The sequence below is a fragment of the Falco punctatus genome (genome assembly GCF_963210335.1).
Source record: "Falco punctatus genome assembly, chromosome: 6".
NCBI classification, from domain to species: domain Eukaryota; kingdom Metazoa; phylum Chordata; class Aves; order Falconiformes; family Falconidae; genus Falco; species Falco punctatus.
Genome location: NC_137585.1, coordinates 76,135,685 through 76,154,371, shown reverse-complemented (window position 1 = coordinate 76,154,371; position 18,687 = coordinate 76,135,685). Strand labels below are relative to the sequence as shown.

At 40.4% G+C, this 18,687-nt stretch overlaps 1 protein-coding gene across 2 annotated transcripts in view; it reads left to right on the top strand.

The window, feature by feature from the left end:
* Positions 1 to 18,687, top strand: part of RELN (reelin) — a 321,986-nt gene that overhangs the window by 65,345 nt on the left and 237,954 nt on the right. For both annotated transcript variants that reach the window (XM_080391905.1, XM_080391904.1), the window contains one exon: positions 8,196 to 8,306. In XM_080391905.1, coding sequence (XP_080248031.1) covers positions 8,196 to 8,306 — 111 coding nt within the window. The remainder of the gene's footprint in view (positions 1 to 8,195; positions 8,307 to 18,687) is intronic.

Sequence of the window (18,687 nt, the reverse complement as noted above, 5' to 3'; positions counted from 1 at the left end):
ATCTGAGTTTAAGCTGTCTCAAGCAAGATTCAAAACCTGTGTGTTTTTACTTCCCTTATCCCAAGAGCTGTAGGTAACTGGAGTTATTGGTGAAGGCCTCACAGGCTGGTGAAGATGCTGTTCAACACTCCATCACTCCACCTTCCAGAAAAGCTCACTGGTGTGCTCTTGTGGATTTAGTACTTTGACATGCACTTTAGAAAACCATTACTTAAGTGAGAATGCTTTCAGAGTGCTGTCCCTCGCCCTTGTCTGTTTATTTGTGTTCTGAAATGCCTTTCTGTCTTCTTTTCTCCCCTCTACCTGCGGAAAATCAAAACCAGTATGACTAAGAATCCCATAGGTTTTCTGCTTTTTTTTTTTTTTTTTTTTTTTTTCTGGATGAGGTGTAGACCTGTGAGTCAAACTGTTCTCTGGTATCTGTCTGGCATTCATATTTGAAATTTTTGTGTAATTATGAATTTCTGGATTTTGGTTTCTTTTGAAAGCGAAGTATTTCTGCAAGCAGTAAAAGTTAGTTTGATGCCAATATATGTCAGTAGTAGTTTGGCTGTTTTTTTTTAATTCCTCCTTTTTTAACTAATAAGGTTTTAGTGCAATTAAGTGTATACAGTTTCTGGATTCTTGTAACAACGCATACTCCACCACTAATTTACAAGTACTTTTATCAGCACACTACTTTGAATTTATATGTCTAAAATTCTACCTGAGTATTTATAGATAGCTTATCACTGTGGTGCCTAAACAGCGTACCTTTAAATAAGGCATCGAAGCTTATTATGTCCTTACTAGCAATTTAATCTGTAGCTGACATTTCAAGGGTGGTCTGGTATTTTAAGGATTTGGGCTTAGTATTGTCTGTGCCCTGTAAGACAGCACTACATGCTGGGATGGGTTTACACTTGTGCTGCTTGTGTTTGGCATTGCATGATGGTAGAATAAAGGCACCATTGCCTAAAAGAGGACCAGCTTGGGAAGGGACAAAGAACATCTTCCCTGTGTTTAATTATGTCTTGCACAAACCCTTCCCAACTTGCTGGGAATGCAGGTAATGAGCCCAGAAATCCACTCTGGGGGCACCACCTCGTTTCTACTTTTAAAGCCATTGCGAGCAAAGCCAGAGAGGGAGAATTTGAACAGGGAACAGCCCAGTGTGGGCTTTTGATCAGGTCATGTTGGCGAAGAGATGCTGAGATGCAGATGGCCGTGGCACATGCTGCTGCTGGAGTGCCTCACACTTACAGGGCTGCTGTTCATTCCTCCATCTCTGAACCAGCAAGGCTGGTGCCAGGGGCAGCATTACTGTGGGGAAACTTCTCACCAGTCCTGGTGGTGTGGTGGGAATGTGCTAATGGCAGAGCTGTCTCTGCTCTGCCTGGTGCAATGAGCTGGTCCCTCTCTCAGCTGCGGGGAGAACGTGCACCATCACATGACAATTCTGCATGAGGTGGTAGCACACTATATACCGGGTGGTTTTAAACAAGTGACAGTAGTTGTCAGATGCTGGTCAGAGAGGTGATGTTTAGGAGCGGTGGCTGGAGAGGGTGCATTAGCTTTGATGTGCCTGTTGTTATCCTCCTGACATGTTGTCTGCCGAGCACCTACAGGATCGGCATGGGTATGGTTTAAACAAACCCAGTACTAGCTGATGAGGCAGCAGAAGATGAGATTCAGAGGATGGAGTGTCTCTGTGCTGGTCTCCTCTGTGAATCCTCCAGTTTGTTCAGGAGTCAGTTCTTCCTGATCTTTTGAACTGTGTAAGGGAAGTCATGGTTTGCATGCAAGCATGTGAGCTTGGGTGGTCCCAAAGACACTGCCTTCAGATTGCATTCCTGCTGTGGACTGTTTTAGGAAGTGCTGAGGTCTGCTTGGCTCTGAATGTAGCGTGACGATTACAGTCTTTGCTGTATTTGATGTTATCCTCCATTTCTTTCCGTAGTCTCCTGTGAAAGCCACGACGCTGTGAAACAGAGGTCTGTCTGAACAGTGCCATTTACACACCTGACTTGCATTACCTAGGGGCTGATACATTTTTTGAGGAGTCAAGCAGGAAAAAAAATAAATACTTTAGTATAAACAATTTATTTCCTAAGAGAAAGGTTTCCAGCCATGGCTCAGGTGTGCAATGATGCAGTATTACAGTATTATAAGGAACTGTCTTTGATCTTGAGAAAAAACTGAAAAAGTGCCTGTCCTTGCTTTGATGCAGGGAAGTCTCATTTGAGGAAGTCTGCTTTCTGTGGTGATCCCATTTCACATATCAAAAACACTTTTTCTTCGTGGTATATGGTATACAAAAGTGCAGTTTTACACTGCAACTATGTGTCTTGACTCACATAAACAGTATACAGGGCTTCAAAGATTTTTGCCTTTATTAGTTTTTTCTTGAACTCTGTTATATCTCTGCTCATGCTGTTTCATGTGTCTTATCTATATGTGTATGTCTAGTCCTTTTCCTTGCTTTAAAGTTTTTTAACTCTGTGACTGTCAGCAGCTGCAGATTTTGTGGAATTTCTGTTTGTATCAGTCCTCTTAGTGACATTTAGCTAAAGTTGAAGAGCAGATGCATTTGGGTAAGACCTGCTACTGACAGGTATCTCCTGAGATGATTCTCTTCCTCCACCTAGCAGACTTTTTGCATTTACAGTTTAGAGGCATTGACTGTACTTTGAATATTTTGAGTATCAGTCAAAATCCAGCTGTTTCTTCAGAGAGTAAATCAGTCCCTCAAGAGAATGTAAGGCAAATTTTATGCAATTGCTTACATAGTATTAGGGAAATCTATTAATCTACACAGTATATAACACTGGAAACAGGGAAAATCGTGTTTGTAAGAATAGTATGAATTTCTTAGAAATATCTGAATAGAACTGCAGTTCAAAACCCACTTTGTCTTTCCTCTTATGCTGCTGCGTCCACCTGTGGTATGATTTCAGCAGCATCTTTGCCAGCCGCCTCCTTCCTGACCTGCTTCCTCCTTGAGGCATGTCAGCTCCTGGCATTACCAGAGGCACTGCTGTTCCTTTCCCCATGGGAGGCACCAACTTTCAGAAATCTGTTCATGGGAAGTGCAAGGCATCTCCGGGGAGAGGCTGCCACATGCTCTCTGTTAAGGAAATAACACCCCAAAGCTCCCCAGAGGTGCATGGCATTGGCAGGATGAGGCCAGCCTCTGTGCTCACTTAGCTGGTCCCTGTAGCAACTCCAGGCAAAGCAGCATGTGTGTGCTAAGTGTGCAGGGAGTTTGTCAGCCACCTTCCATCATTTTTTGCTGGAAAACTGAACAGGGGGGTGGCATCATGATTCTCAGAAATACAGCTGTTTGTGACCACAACCACTGTACAGAAAGAAGAGTAGGGCAAAGTGGCACTAGAGGTTACTTCTGTGGTATTTCCTAGCCCTGATATTTTTTTTTTTTTTTCCATGGGATGATTTTACAAAATAAACTGAAGTTACCCACCTATGTATTCTGATCTATGTGACTGGTGGACAAGAAGGTTTCATATCACTCGTGCAAACACTGTTTGCTTGATTCAGGAGGTGGAGTAACAGCTGTGTAGCAGGTTGCTGTTGTGGCTGTTGACCAGCATGTGAGGCTGACCCACAACCTCACTGTTGGGTTTTACAGGTGCTCTTGCATCTGGTCTCTCCACCTCAGTGTCTGAATCCCTTGTACTGAACATTTCCAGTTTTCAGGCCACAGCTACAGATCCTGCCTCTGCATTTTCATCACCTCTCTGCTGCTTTGCCCAGCAATAGCCCCTCTCTCCCATCGCTCTCTGTTTTTATTTTTTTTTCTCCAAAAGGTGTCTCTTCCCCTATTTTCTGTACTGGTTCCAGTGTTACCACCTTCCCTGCCCTAGTAGACTCACTGTCCTCTTGCCCTCAGCCCTGCTTTTGTGTCTCCTAAGTTTCAGCTGCTGGGAATGGTGCTGACCAAACTTTAGGAGCAACTTCATTTTTGTGATATTTTGTACATTTCCCAGCTTTTTGAGAAGAGGGATTCTGCTGAATTGATGTTTTCTCATCAGGCTTCTTAGTTTTTTTTTTTTATAAAGATCCTTCTCTTTTCCCCGTTCTTTCCAACCAACAGACATGACTTTCTGATTTAAAACACTGAGAAGCTTCTCAGATCAAAACATCTTTGGAAGTGGTATCTTCACAAAGCACTTCTACCAAAGCAGTATAGCTGGACTCAAATGTATTGCATGGGATTTTTTTCAGTGAGCTCTATTAGTCAGCAAGTGTTCTAAGACTGCTAAATGAGGACAGAATCTCCAGAAATATTTAGATGCTAAAAATGAAAATGTCTCTGAGCCTGTGTAAGCTCTGGGTGTTTGTGTGTTTGTGTATATATGTATTATATATATGTAAAATATAATTTGTCCAGACTTGGAGAACAGCACTTTCATTTCAGAGTGGAAGAACTGCTGAAAGCAGAGGACACTGGAATTTTTTCACTCAGGGCAACACAACGTTTTCCTCTAACCTCATCTCAGAAATGAATGAAGTGTTTTGACTGAAATTTCTTCCCCTATAAATAACTAAATCAGACTGAGGCATACACTTCCATTTAAAAAAAAAAAAAAAAACAACCCAAAAAGCCCAAGAGGGTAAAAACTGGCAAAGATATCAGGAACTGAAAGTGGAAGGAAACGTTGGGCATCTTTAAAGTAGCTGTTATCACCTTTGCCTCTAATATTTGCAGTATGCTGCTATTGCTTGGTCAGTAGGTTGTTCCCAGTGCAGCCCTGCTGTATTTCTTGGGAAGATGTTCTCAGTCCCTCTCTCTGGGCTATTTCAAGGCAACAGAGGGCTTCCTGCCTACCTCTGTGCCCCGGGCTGCCTGCTCCCATGGGCTCTCTTACAAGCTCCTTTCTTGCCCCTGGGGTGAGGGGCTCCCTGCTTGCCCTGGTGCAGCAGCCAGGAGGGCTGGCATGGGGTGCTGCTCTGGGGGGTGGCGAGGTCTGGCACCCTCCATGCCTGGCTGAGCAGTCCCCAGTGATAGGAAGGGCTCCTCGCTTCTTCACTCACCCAAATTTTCCTCCTAAGAAAGGGAGTTGGGGAGGATGGAGCAGAGCTTGATTGGACTTGTCGATGAGACCCACTGCTCTGTTGCCCACTGGGTGCTGTGGGGCAGGCAGTGGGGCTGTGCCAGAGCCCTCCTTGCCTGCCCAGCCCTGGGTGCTCCATGGCTCTGTGCCCCTCCAGGTGTTTTCCAAGGTCCAGATGGGTCTTGGTGCTGGTCCTTGCTCCTGAAGCATCAGATACTTGGCATTGACTACATATGGCATGAACCAGTGTAAAGGCAGAAACAAAACCTGGTGGAGGGGACCTCGCAGAAATCTTGTTGCTCTTGGAAGAAGCTGAGAACCCTCAGTAACAAGCCCTAGTCCCTACGTAAAATCACAGCCCTGTTACTGGGCTGTACATTAGCACAGCTTTCCTGTTCTTGGTCATTAACACTTGGCATGGTGTGTGTTTTCTTTCATTTTATGGGAATTTGATGTATTTCACCACTGGGTAGAGGAAAAAATAATCACTGAGAATGTCATGATTAATTTTTTTCCTCTTGAAGAACTATGAAATTATTCTGAAATGTATGACACGTGTATAATAAAAGCCTAGTGCTCTGTTTTTTAAAAATGTGCTAGAGGTGTTCTGCAGTTTCCCAGAGGCTTAATGAGGGAGCCATACTGTGTTGGAAATTTTTCAACAATAAAAATTGACCTATTACATGCTCATGTAAAATGAGGGTTGACAATTGCACAAATATGTCCAAAATCAAATACAGGCATTGTAAAATATCACTTCTTTCCCACAGAGAAACTGGTCACCTGTTCACAGTAGGATTTTGCATTATATCCTATTCGGTAAAGAATAAGATGCTTCCCCACAGGGAAACAAAATGGCAGCAAAGTACTGGCCCAGTGCCCTTCTATCAATGCTTTTCACTGGCTGTTTTGCCAAGTCTTCAAAAATAACACATAGGTGTATTTTTTCAACATATGTTTTGCCTCTTTGTCGGTTTAAAGGCACAAAAGGAAGAAAAGGTTCTGCATTATTCACCACTTCATCATGAAACACGGGAAAAATTAATTGTTTCCTTGTTTGATTTTCTTTTTCTCTCTATAATACTGCTTTTTATTTTTTTTAAATTCTGGTCTCCTTGGCTGTTCTTTTAACATATATATCAGAGGTGGCCTCTTGAAAATTGAGCATATGGCTCTGAACCTGCACCTGCATTCAGGGAAACGTCTATTGCAAAACACTGAAATTAAGAGCATAAAAGTTGGATTCAGGAATTATTCAGCATACTGCTGAATAATCAAAGAAAGAAAGATAATTAAATATGAAGAGTTGAAGAATAAATTAAACATGGTAAATATTGCTCCTCTGTCCAGAACAAATTAAGCCACTGTCAACATTTGTATATTCTTTAGATATTTAACAGTAAGTTTAAGCCAATGGGTAGCCCAGAGGAATCACTAAATTGTTTGGGATTTAAAAAACCCAGCTGTTTCACTGCTGAATGTCTATCGCCAGTGAGTGTACTAGCAATCCCCTCACAGTACCTTACTTCATTTCCCCGGCCAGTCGCTGGCTCATGATGTTCCCAGCAAGACGGAGCAATGTGTGGAGGTGGAATGTGATGTAGCGAGAGATCAGAGTTTATCAGCAATCCCTGTCAAGCACCGAACTCAATGCATTAAGCAGGGGGGAAAGGATTAAAGTATGAAAGCAGAACCAGCGTGATAACTAAGGCCTTGATCCATCTTCAGTATACGAGGCTACAGGTCATGAGACTCTTCTTCAACAGGGAGATATTTTTTTTGGTGTGTGGATCTCCTTGCAGGTTCTTTGCCCTTCATAATGGAGTCTAAAGGGAATCTTATATGGTAGGCCATAGATTTGCAATACAGTTTATCCACATTTAAATAAATATCAGTAAAGATTGTAGAAAAACACGGTGTTAGTGTAGAAAAGGATATTAGGCATTCGATGTAGAAAAGGGTGATATTATACAGGCAAAGGTGAGGAGAGAAAGAGAATCAAATTTACTTCATTGATAAGCTCATAATTTTTTCATAGTTTCCTAGTTCTGATTTTCAGTTCAGAGGTGTGCAACCTAATGTTAGAATATTAAATTTAAAAAAATGGACAGGAGATTATTATGAAGCAAAGAAAGTTGTGTGCTGCTGTAGGATTAGAGAGATTTTTCTGGCCATAGAAGATAGTGCATTTATATAATAGAAAAACCTAAACCTGTTAGTTAATTTAAGTCTTTCCAAGACAGAACGATTGAAGCTGATATTAAGAATACAGTGATATGATCCAAAAGATACCAAAGTAAAAATGTGAGAATGAGTGCGTGCAAGTAAATAAATATTGGAAGATTTGTCAATTCTAACAAAGAATCTATAGATTTCAGCCATACTTTAGATGTTATTTGGATGATTACTGCTAATATCTAAGAATCTCTTAAGAATACATTCAGGAATTATTGAAATACGCATAATCTGTAGTGATTCAGATGCTCATATAACTTAAGTGTATAATACTGTAATATGCATGGTGACCATAATATAGCACTCTATTTAGGTCCAGAAAGAACAATACCATAATACTGGTTATTTCATTGCTTTTACTATATTCTAACGTCATGACAATTACTTACAAGCCACATATTCCAATGCTATGTTTTACTAACTCATTGTGCATTTAGTGTTAGTACAGCAAAGGCAACTACCCAAGCAGTGATGGCCATGGCCATCCTTTTGATGTTCATTTCGGATTCTGTTGTAATGCTCAGTTTGTGTCTGGTTCCTGCTGCAGATGATTATTGGTACAAGACTTCTGATTCATTTAGGAATAAAGCTGAGTCAAACACCAATAAATGCCAGTCATTTACTTCCAAAACAATACATTTTCTTCAGGTAAACCCTGAGGAAGTACAGGAGCATACTGAAAGTCAGCAGACACAACCTGAACACTGAACAAGTTGTTTGGGCAAATTACGTGGGAAAGCCAATTTACAGTCACTGTAGCGTCATAAGTATTGGGGGTGTTCAGTGGAATTTGCTGTACTGAATGATGGGATTTCATTCAAGGGCAAGAGTCTGCTCACAGAATTTGCATAGGTTCTTAAGTACTGCTTATAGATAATGACACATATTTTATTTCTCTCATTTCAGTGACTATTTCAACAAGTACCTTCTTTGATGGCTTACTGGTAACTGGGCTTTACACCTCTACCAGCGTTCAGGCTTCCCAGAGTGTTGGTGGTTCCAGTGCTTTTGGATTTGGTAAGTCCAGTGTAATTTACATTCTGCAACCCAGGGTGATGAACACTTAGTTGTACAGAGGACATCAATAACGACACAATTACTGAAACAGGTTATTTTAGACTGAGTAATCTACAATACATGGAAGCCAATGGGAGTTAATGAGATAAGGCAGTGGTGGGTTTTAGGCAGTTTTATTTCTGCCTCCATTTTCATCGTCTTTGGTTAACCTTGGTACTGGTGTACTGAACTGTCCGAATTTTGAGAGAAAAGGCTCAGCAACTAAACTGGTTAAAATAGGCATTTCTAAATGGTGCGACATTTTGTATAAACTAAAGCATTTAGCCCAAAGCATCTAACTATTCTTGGGCTGAAAAACTGATTCCTTTGAGCTTATGTCAACCTACTTTTTCCATTCACTTAACAATAGCATCTTCCTTAAAATCAGAATCTTGGTCAAGGTATTTTATATAACCAATTATTTTCCATGTACGAGAAACAGAACTGTAGTAAAAGGGGTAGGACAGGTTTTGCACAATTATTATATACTTCAAGTTCTGCTGTAGCATTCAGCAGTAGCAGTCAGGCCAGCTATGTTAAGGACAAGAGATTTTTTTTTTTCAAAAGCACTTCTAAATTTGTGCAAGTGATTTACAGCTGTGCTTTCTGCAGTTTATTATTTGGTAACATTTTTTATATCCTTACAAATAATTGTAACAATTGTGTTCCTCCAGTTGGAGGAACTCGGTGACCCCTAACAAGCAATCTGGGGTGTAGGTACAAAAATAGTTGCCAGTTGTAGGGGACACCAACTGCACTGCACTTGCAGTAGCGTGTTTAAATGTTCATTTGTCTGTTAGGGTTAAACTTCAGTACGATCTTCTGATAATCTTTCATGGTAATTATCTGTAATGCATGTAAAACACAAACAGCCTGGGCATGTGAGTGTCATACAGTAGACATAGCATTGGCTTGTAAATGAAAGAATGCAAAGTAAATAGCACATTATTTAAAACTGTATTGAGAAATAATTTGAGCAGGTCTTTGCCTCTGCAAATAATACCACTGATCGACCTCAAACCTTTCCTTCAGCCTTTCAAAGGGAACAGCACAGCTGCCACAGGTATTTCATGTTTTACACAAAATGCACTGAAAGATCCACTTTTCTGGAAGTAGTACTACTGTTTCTCCTTTCCCACCACACTCTTTACAACCTGAGCAGGATCTGATGGAGTAAGCAAAATGGAAAGCACTAATCAATGTGAAATTTATGGGATGGTCAAGTTATTGGTAAGCTGTTATCTTGCCATAAAATAGGTCTTTGTGTTATGTCATTGGGGAGATCATGTCCCTGTATGACAGACTCACTGGGCACAGTATACAGGTCATGTTTAATCACATCTAAATATTTAAGAATGAAAATCAAGTAAAATTTTAAGAACCTTAATAGCTTTGTGCATTTACAAAGTACGTCTGTATTTTTTCCTGAATTTGTATCTTCATCTGTAGAACAGGGCTCTTACAGTGGGTGTCTCACTAAGACAGATGTTAAAAGTAACATATGATTTGTGACAGGAAAAAAGACGTGGCCTTTTTTTTTAACTTGCCAAAGGTCATTTTCTTACTCTTGATGTATTACTTTGACCATTCAGTCACTGGTAAGATAACCAGTGACTAAATTGGTGACACATGCGTTCTGCAGACCAAAAGAAGATCCAGTCCTACAGGCTAGGAAAATGCAAAAGCCAAAGAGATGTAAAAAGTCACATGTGGTTGGAGCTACCTCATTTTGCTTATCAATACATCTTGCCCAGGGGAGGTCTGCTGCCCTGTCTTGAGTGTGCCTTCATCAATGTCAGAGAAAAACTGCTGCCATCTCTGACCTTTCTTTTGAACTTTCTTCAGGCAAACTGTAGGGTTAGTTGTTACAGTTGTTAGTTATGCAGCGTTTTAAATACCTCCCCTCATTTTGTTGTTTTTCTTTGCTAACTTGTAAGCTTCCATATATTGAAAGAAAACCAGTCTGAATGTTTCAAAAGGTCTGATGCTCTTGTACAGTGTATTTGCAGTCACAGTAAAAAGTCAAAAGTGAAGGAAAAATGGCAATGGCTTTTAAACTTAATTTCATACAAATGTTCACTCCTTGATGTGTGGATGGCTCCCAGGACTGAAAACTACATAAGCTTTTCCTTTCTCTACGGTAAGAGATGAGAAGGCTGGCCTCTTCCAAAAAGCATTTAGCATGCAAATGATAGCTTTTTAAAATGATTTGGTATCTTTAAAGAATAACAGTATTTTAAAATCTAACGTCTATAGTAGAAAAAGAGAGTGGTCTCTACAATATTTAGTAGCTTATTAAATAAAATAATAGGTGGGCATGGCATTGTTTCATCTTCCAAAGAAAACGTAAGTGCTTTCTGCAGAAACTCTGGATCCATCTGTTGTGTCTTTATTTCTAATTAGCAAAGAAGTTGCTCCTCCTTTCTAGTAAGTGATCATGATGTTAATTTTAGATTTAGCTTCTGGAAATATTTTTTTTTTAAATGTTGAGGACTATGTCAGATTTAGAGACCTCAAATCAAAGATTTAGGTGGTTTATCATAGATTAGATGGGAGGGCCAAAGCTGGCCCTTTAAAACCTGAAGATAGCAGTATTCTGCAATTGGGTTGATAATGGTTGCTTACAGAGCAGGGAAGAATATTTTTTCTCACTTGAATGTTACCATTGAAATGCTCTTGTCTGTGTTACACAGGAGGTCACGCTAGATTATTATAATCTTCCAGCCTGCCCTGACAATATGAAGTCTTCCCAACATACATATATCTGTCTCTTGTGCCATAAGTTACTGTGTTGTGGCTACAATTATCTTTTAATTACCCAATTTGTGAAGTGACTTGATGCAGACACAATCATTTTCAGTTATCACAGTTAGTTAGCAGTGTGAAGAATCTTCAAGAAAAAAAAGATAAAAAACATTAGTGCTAACAGAGTTAATTCTAAGGCTTATGTTTTCTTTCTTTTTCAGTATATATTGTATAGCCAGAGAAATAGTTCCTGGTTTCCTCTGTGGGATTACACTGACATGAAACTTGCTAAATTTTTTTATTTTGGAAGCCTTCTAACAACCCTTTTTAGGGAGAAATGTGTGAACTTTTGGGGATAAAACTTAACAGTGGTCATAAATATTACACTTGTCCTAAGCTGAACCATTGTCTGGGGTCAGGTTAAGGTAAAACTAAAACTGTAAAGCTGAAAACAGAACTGGGATAAAACATAAATTTGTAGTTGAAACTTCACTAACCAAGCTGTGAGGATCCTTTAGCAAAGAGATGATCCTTAAATCTAGCTTTTAAGAATAGTGTTTCTTTCTTCATTAGATCCCTTGATACAACAGATACCCTAAGCTACATCTCTCCAGTAAAATTTCCATTCTCCTCATCAATGTGGTGCATACCCCCCAGTGTGGGTTCGTTTCCACATCCTTCAGCATTGCCTGCTGAATGCTGAAGAGCAGTCCCATTTTTCATTTTTCATACACCCCCCCCCCCCCCCCCTTTCTCAAGCCATACTGATACCCCTCAGTGTCATTCACAGCCTGTCTCTCTCTGGAGACGCGTTTTGGACTCCTGTGGCATCTCTCCATCACTTAGTGTTCTTCCCTTCTGCTTTTGACTGTGACGGTCCTTACTGGTGTTCGGCCTTTTTTTGACATCTTAGATCATCTACTGGCTATGGTTTGAGTTTTATCAGCCCACCAGGGCTAACCTCCCATATAGCCAGGATGCCCATACAGTCATTTAGGGGCTCTAACTGCTTGATTTATTCCAAATATGTAAGAGGAAAGTGGGAAACTAGAGTACTGAAATACATGTTAGAAAGCTGCACATGCAGTGGTGGGTTTGGGAATGATTGCTAGTAAATGAGATTAAGGTTAAATGGGTTTGGTGGGTGGTAGGGTTACCAGTCTGTAACTTGGGATAAGTGAGAAAACACAGCTCAGCTTCTCCAAAGCCATGTGCGCTGCAAAGTAAGGAACGCAGTAGCAGTTCTACAATTAAAGGAGAAGATTACAGCATAATCCCTCAGCAGTGATAAGGAGTGCTGTGTGCTGAGGACCTGAATCTGTCTCATTACGCAGGATGGTCCCGGCTGACAGGCTGGTTGAGCAGACAGACGTACTGGGCTGCGCACATCAAAGCTTGCCTTTGACCTGCCAGTCACACTGCATCTCTGCGTATTTGGGTTCTTCCCAAAGCTTTCCAGCTCCCCAGTATATTTTCACGTCATGCATACATGACGAATTATTTAAAATTTCAGTTTGTTGTAATGAGTCTCTTATAAACTAGTGGAAAATGTAAGCTTTTAGAGTTAAGCCCCCCCCAACATAGTTTTATGCAAAATCATGATTACTAGACTACGCTGATGTTTACCACTTAATAAATGTGGAATATATAAATGTTATCATGAAATTACTTGTTTATGCAGTAACCTTTCAGCCTAAACTGAAAAGGTTCTTTTGAAAGTCCATGGGTTCTATTATGGTAGAGACAGTGGAGTCAAAGCTTTCATTACACTGGAAAGTCACCACAGGCCCAGTTGGCTAACAGAAGATTTTTGGTTTATTTTCTGTGTGTGTTTATAAAACTTGTAATTTATTATCTTTTGAAACAGATGTCTCTTTTCTATTGCAAGGTCATTAACTGCTGGTGAATTCTAGGTTTTGTTTAACTCTGTGGGCTATATTGTAAGAGGTTATGAGAGCAATGTTACCTGGAAACATTTTACTGCCTGAACAGGGGAACTGCATCTGCTAGGAAGTAAACAAATAGAATATGAAAGGTCATCTTGCAATCTTTCCATCTTTCCTCTTTTGCAAATCTTTGTTTCTATACTGTGAAGGTGATCATACCTACTGTAAGTAATACATTGAGTCTCTGGGATTTAAAAAAAACCCTGAATAGTTACAAATATTCCTTAAAATATGATGAATAATAAATTTCGTTGAGGAAATCCTGGATAGAGCAATCACCAGAAATAATTTACTTGGCATTACATTTGATCTTATACTCTTTTCTTTTTAAATTATCCTATTGCCTTTTGACAGGATTAAGGCAGCCTTTACATAATCCTCTGCTTGGTATTTTGGTTACATGCGTGTTTGCATAGCAAACCAAACTGGAAACCCCTTTCCAGTTTATAGATGAAGGATCATTTTGATCCTGCTGTGTATAAGTTAGGAACTCGAGAAAAGGATAAAAATAGCTTCCTGGTCCTGTGTTCCCCTTTGGCTCACAGGTCATGAGCAGTCTTAGGGCAGGATGACTGCAGGCAGATGTCATGTGGTGATGCTGCTGGTTTCACCTCCAGAAGAAGGGTAAAGAGGCTGCCTGGGTGGCTGAAGGGCACCCACAGTGTCATCTCCAAGATGGTAACGCAGAAAATGCTTTGATTGTGCACCTAAGCTCTGCCGGTGCATTGATCTGGCCCCTGTGTTGGAGGCATCCGAGGCTCCCGCTGCTCCTGGATGGGGCGTGTGGTTTTGAGCCTTCAAAGACTTGGGTTTGGCATCAGTTTATGCTCAAACACTGATGGTTCTGGGGCAATGTTTTGCTTTCAGATTTTGACAGATAAAGGAAAACATCCCCCACTAACGCTGTGAGATGGAAAAAGGCCAACTGTTGGATTTTTCTTGTTAGGTGAGCCTATAAAATTGATCCACCCTGCTCAGTCTGCCTCTCTGGGCATGTTCACAGCTTTAAAAAGTAAGGAATAATCAGTAAATGCCAACTCTTAAAAAAAAGTTTTCAGCTACATACATGCTCTTGAAGTGTGGTTTTGTAACTTACTGAAATTGCTGTAGATCCCTGGTTTACTTTGTGACAAGCCAAATGGGCTCCAGGACCCTCCCTTCACACTGGAGATACTTGCCAGAAACCAAACAGATGGTAAACTAGGAAGAAATGACCCTCGGCATTCTCATTAGAACAGTTGGGGAAATTTTAATAGGCCCCCATTTGTCTTGTGCTGTATCTAGTACCCTTTGAACTGCCACTTTTTTTTTTTTTGTTACAAGTCAACTACTGCCATGTATATTTTAATAGGGATTATCAAATACAATTTGCCCAGAAGATGTACCAGCCCTCTGCTGCTAATTAGCAAAGTTTAAGTAATCACTGAGTTCTGGAATAATTGGAAAGATACACTGTTTTTCCTGCCAATGCATAATTACCAATTAACAGGAAGATAAAATATCTGTATAGCAGTCATATCTTAGAGAATTTGTTAACAGTCAATTAAATAATGAGTTGGTGCCAAACTGACATTGGTCAAGAAAGTGTACGTTTGAGTTTAGTTTAAAGATACTCCCCCCTGCAAATGGTATGTAACAAAACCATAATGATGATAAAACTTTCAAAGTTTGTGTGATACTTACATTTCTTTATGGCCAGAAGTTGCCTTTTCTATAAGTGGTTGACTAACATATGTCCTTATGGAAAGGGTTTCAGCTTTATTAATGCAACATATATTCATTATCGTGGCATAGGCAGTAATTGCCCATGCTTACATGGCAAGGAACTGTGTCCCCGAGTATTTTAACCACTGAGGGGGAAAATTCCCCACATGTAACTGGGTAAGGCAGGCAGCAATGCTGCAGGGTTGGAGGAACAAGACAGCCAGAGAGGGAGCCTACATAGAAAATACTTAAACTGGCCTACTTTGAGCCTAGTTTGACCCAGTCCCATCCCCCCGAACACTTTCACCGATTTCTGCAAGTACCCTTGTGCTTGTCAGGTTTACCCTACCCCCCCCGCCATGGCAGCAGCAGCTCTTGGACGTCAAAATCCAATTTTGCCTAATCTGCTGAGAAGCCCTGAGTTACTCCACAATTTAGCATTCATAAAAGTGAGTGATGGCGTCTGTTCCATAATTTATTTCAAATGTCTTTGGAGCATTATAAAGATGACAGTAACATAACTCAAACTTTTAGCCTTTCAAATCTACCTGTAGCTCCTGCTGTCTGTGGTGTCTGTGTACCTGTTTGGTCAAGGTCGAAAAGGAGAATGAACCTCTGCAGAAGTGTGGCACGTGTAATGCTGTTTGCATTTGTTAGCTTTACATTTCTATAACGTGTTCTTGTATTTGTTAGCTTTGAATAGCGGGTGCAGGTGAGTGTTAAGGCTAGAGGCAACACTTAATGCTTTGCAGATGAGATGAGATGTGGTAACTGCATAGGAGACTTAGAGGAATGTTTTGCAGTAGGGTAGTGCTTGTAGAGGGGCCCCTGGAGTTTTTAAATAAGAAAATGCCTTTAGAGACAGTTTTACATAGGCAAAACCAAAGTGATAAGTGAAGTGTTGGGGCCAATTTTTGTCCAATTTAGCAAGTACATTTATTCAGTAGTGATTTTTTTCAGGTCCTTTATACATCTGTTTTTCTCTGCTGGGTGGACAGAATGGTATGGGGAAAAGTTAGAGCATCACTGTATTAGAATGCAATTTAAAAAAAAATCACATTAAAATTTTTAATAAAATACATATAGTGAAAAACTGATCTAAAAGTTTGTGAAGTGATCAGATCAGGCTTTTTTGCCACCTCATACCTCTGAAAAGGTCCTGATCCCAATCAGGTATAGATTTCATTAAAAATACATTAGGATATTAATTGTGACAGGTTGGTTATTTTTATCTATTCTAATACTTATTGGAAATAAATAGTAACACCTTTTGAAGTTTGCAAATCATAGGTCCTTTTAATAATGGAAAATAATTTTTATGTAAACAGGTACACACAACCTCATACATATACATATATGGTTTTGTTCCTCTCTCCTTTTTTCATCGTAATTTCAAATACCATGTTCAACTGGTGCACTTTGAACGCTGCTAACCAGCATATTCCACATTTTTTATTTTTGTAAAAAAACCGTACACGGTGGGACTTGTGGCATTATCTCCATTTTACCAACAGTAAATTAAAAATTATGATTAAGATCGGAAGTATCCTGCAGGTTTGTTACCCACTTGAAGATGGTTATGAGCTGACTTTCAGAGATGCTGAGCACTGCATAGGTGTTTGTATGTTGAAAAGCTCCTATTCCAGTGTGGGTTGAGCATGCTCAGCCCTTCCACCTATCAGCCCCTGCATGTCAAACCTGGCACCTGGAAAATGAGGTGGACTTCAGTAGTGACCACGTAGGAAAATTTGGTGCAAGTGAACAGTTTTTAGAGTTTCTGAGCATGGGTCAAGGGTACAGCCCAGCTGCCCTGTGCACCTCCTGGTAGCCTGGGGCTTCCTGAGGCATTGTATCAACCTACCTCCTCCCCATGGCTCCTCCCATCCTTGCACTGTGGCACAGCTCCATGCAGAGTACAGTACCCAGCTCGTTCATTAAGCACCCTGCACAGTTTTCCCAACACCTAAATCACACCTAAAGCCCAGTGAAGATACACTTAAACCTCTGAATCTTGGAGATCAAATCAGCTTGCCTATTCTCAAGAGTAACACACAGATCTCTGGGCTAGGTTATAAGCTAGTAGGTGACCTGTTGTGGAGACCCTTGACATCTTCTACCTCAGTTCTGCTGTGATCAAGAGACAGGTGAGGACCCCAGCATAACTGCTGGATTCACTCAAATTCTCTTCTAAGGCACTGAATTCAGTAAAAATCAAATAAAAGACAGTTGGAAGAGAAGGACTTGCAACCAGATACATGGAGTCGATCTGCCCATTTTCTTGCATCATGGATTAGCAGTTAAATTGCCTGTGGAGTCCGAGGCCTTGAGCTGCCCCCTCTTCTACCCCAGGAGGCCCTGAAGGGAGTAGCCGGGACGTGAGCCATGTACCTCTTCCACTGATTTTCCAGTGTCCTCTGTGCATGGGGAAATGTCTGGAAGTTTGTTGAGCTGCTTGTTCTTGCTGAAATCTTGCCTTAAAATCAATCTTCTCTGGTTTTTATGGGTAGATCACTCCTGTTTGGCATCAATTAGAGAAATGTCAATGGATGACTCAAATCTCTATTATTACTATTTTATTTTCTTAATAATGTTTGCCTTATTTGTTCACCAGTTAAAGCATGATCTCTAAAGCAAGGACTTTCTTCTTTATTATTCTGTACAGACGTGCTGGCACAATAACACCCGATCTCTAATTGTTCATGACTGTTACTATAATACAGATAATAGTGCATAAAAGTCAAGGGAAAATGAATTAAGACTTCATTGATTGTGGCAACAATAACAAAATACTTTCCCCTCTAAAAGACATTGTCATTATGCTTTGAGAGCTACATTCAGCTGGATTGACAGGCTGAAGTTGCATGGTAATTTGTAGTAATAGAGAGGTATCTTGATTAAAGTGGGAAAAAAACCCATCGTTAGAAATTTAGAGCCATCTTAAAATTGCATTCTGTGTATGTATTCCTCAAGAATATATTAAGCAAATGTTCCCATGGCTGCATAAACTTCACGCTACCAATGTGCCTGCCTACATCACTTGTCCCAAGCCTGTTGTGCTATGACAGTCGGAACCCTTTCTCCCCAACTTTCCCCGTTGTGCCAGGCCTGTTATTGTTTCTGCATTTTGTGTTTATCAGGATGTGATCGCATATTCAAGCTGAAATTACTGGGCTCTTGGACTTCATCAATTAAGATGCATTGAAGCCTCTTGCAAATGTGGAATGATATTGGGCAACGGTTATTATTGTAATTTCGAAGACAAGTTTGTAAACTAATTTCTGGCATATTATGACAAACAAATGTTGTGATCAGACTGCTTCCCCCATATCTGCCAATTTGTTATATTTCAAAGTGGAGTTGATTATATGTGGTGAAAAACCAGGCTTACAGAAAAATGCTCAAGAGCCCTCTGTTAAGATCCTGATCATCACCTGTCCTACCAGCTGATTTCACTGTTTGCTTGTCTGTTGTCAGTGTTGTGACTGATAATCATTTGCATGTTTTCAGAGATGGTTTACAAGAAAAATCTGTTCCAGGTCTTCTAAAAGGAATAATTCAATTTCCAAGAATATACCAATGAAAGTGAATTGCTGTTTGTAGGGAATGATTGGTGTGGTTGCATCTTTATCAGATGCTAAAATACATGAACTAGAGAAGAAGGCTACTAAGCCCATGCTGCTGTGTGGTGCGGTGGCAGCAGGGCTGACTTGCTGCTCTCTTGGTGCACAGTGGGAAGGGCAGAGACCTTCCGCACTGTTCCTGCTCAGCTGTTGCCAGCAGTGTTGGTAGGTGGAGAGAAGGGATTATGCCTTTGCATGGGCGCAGGGTCATGCTCACAGATTGTGGCATGGCAAAAAGAGGTCTTTACCGATTACAGTACGTTGCTGAGATTAGAAAATTTGAGGTTAGATTGAAGTGAAAATTGTGAAGTTACTAAAAGGCATTTG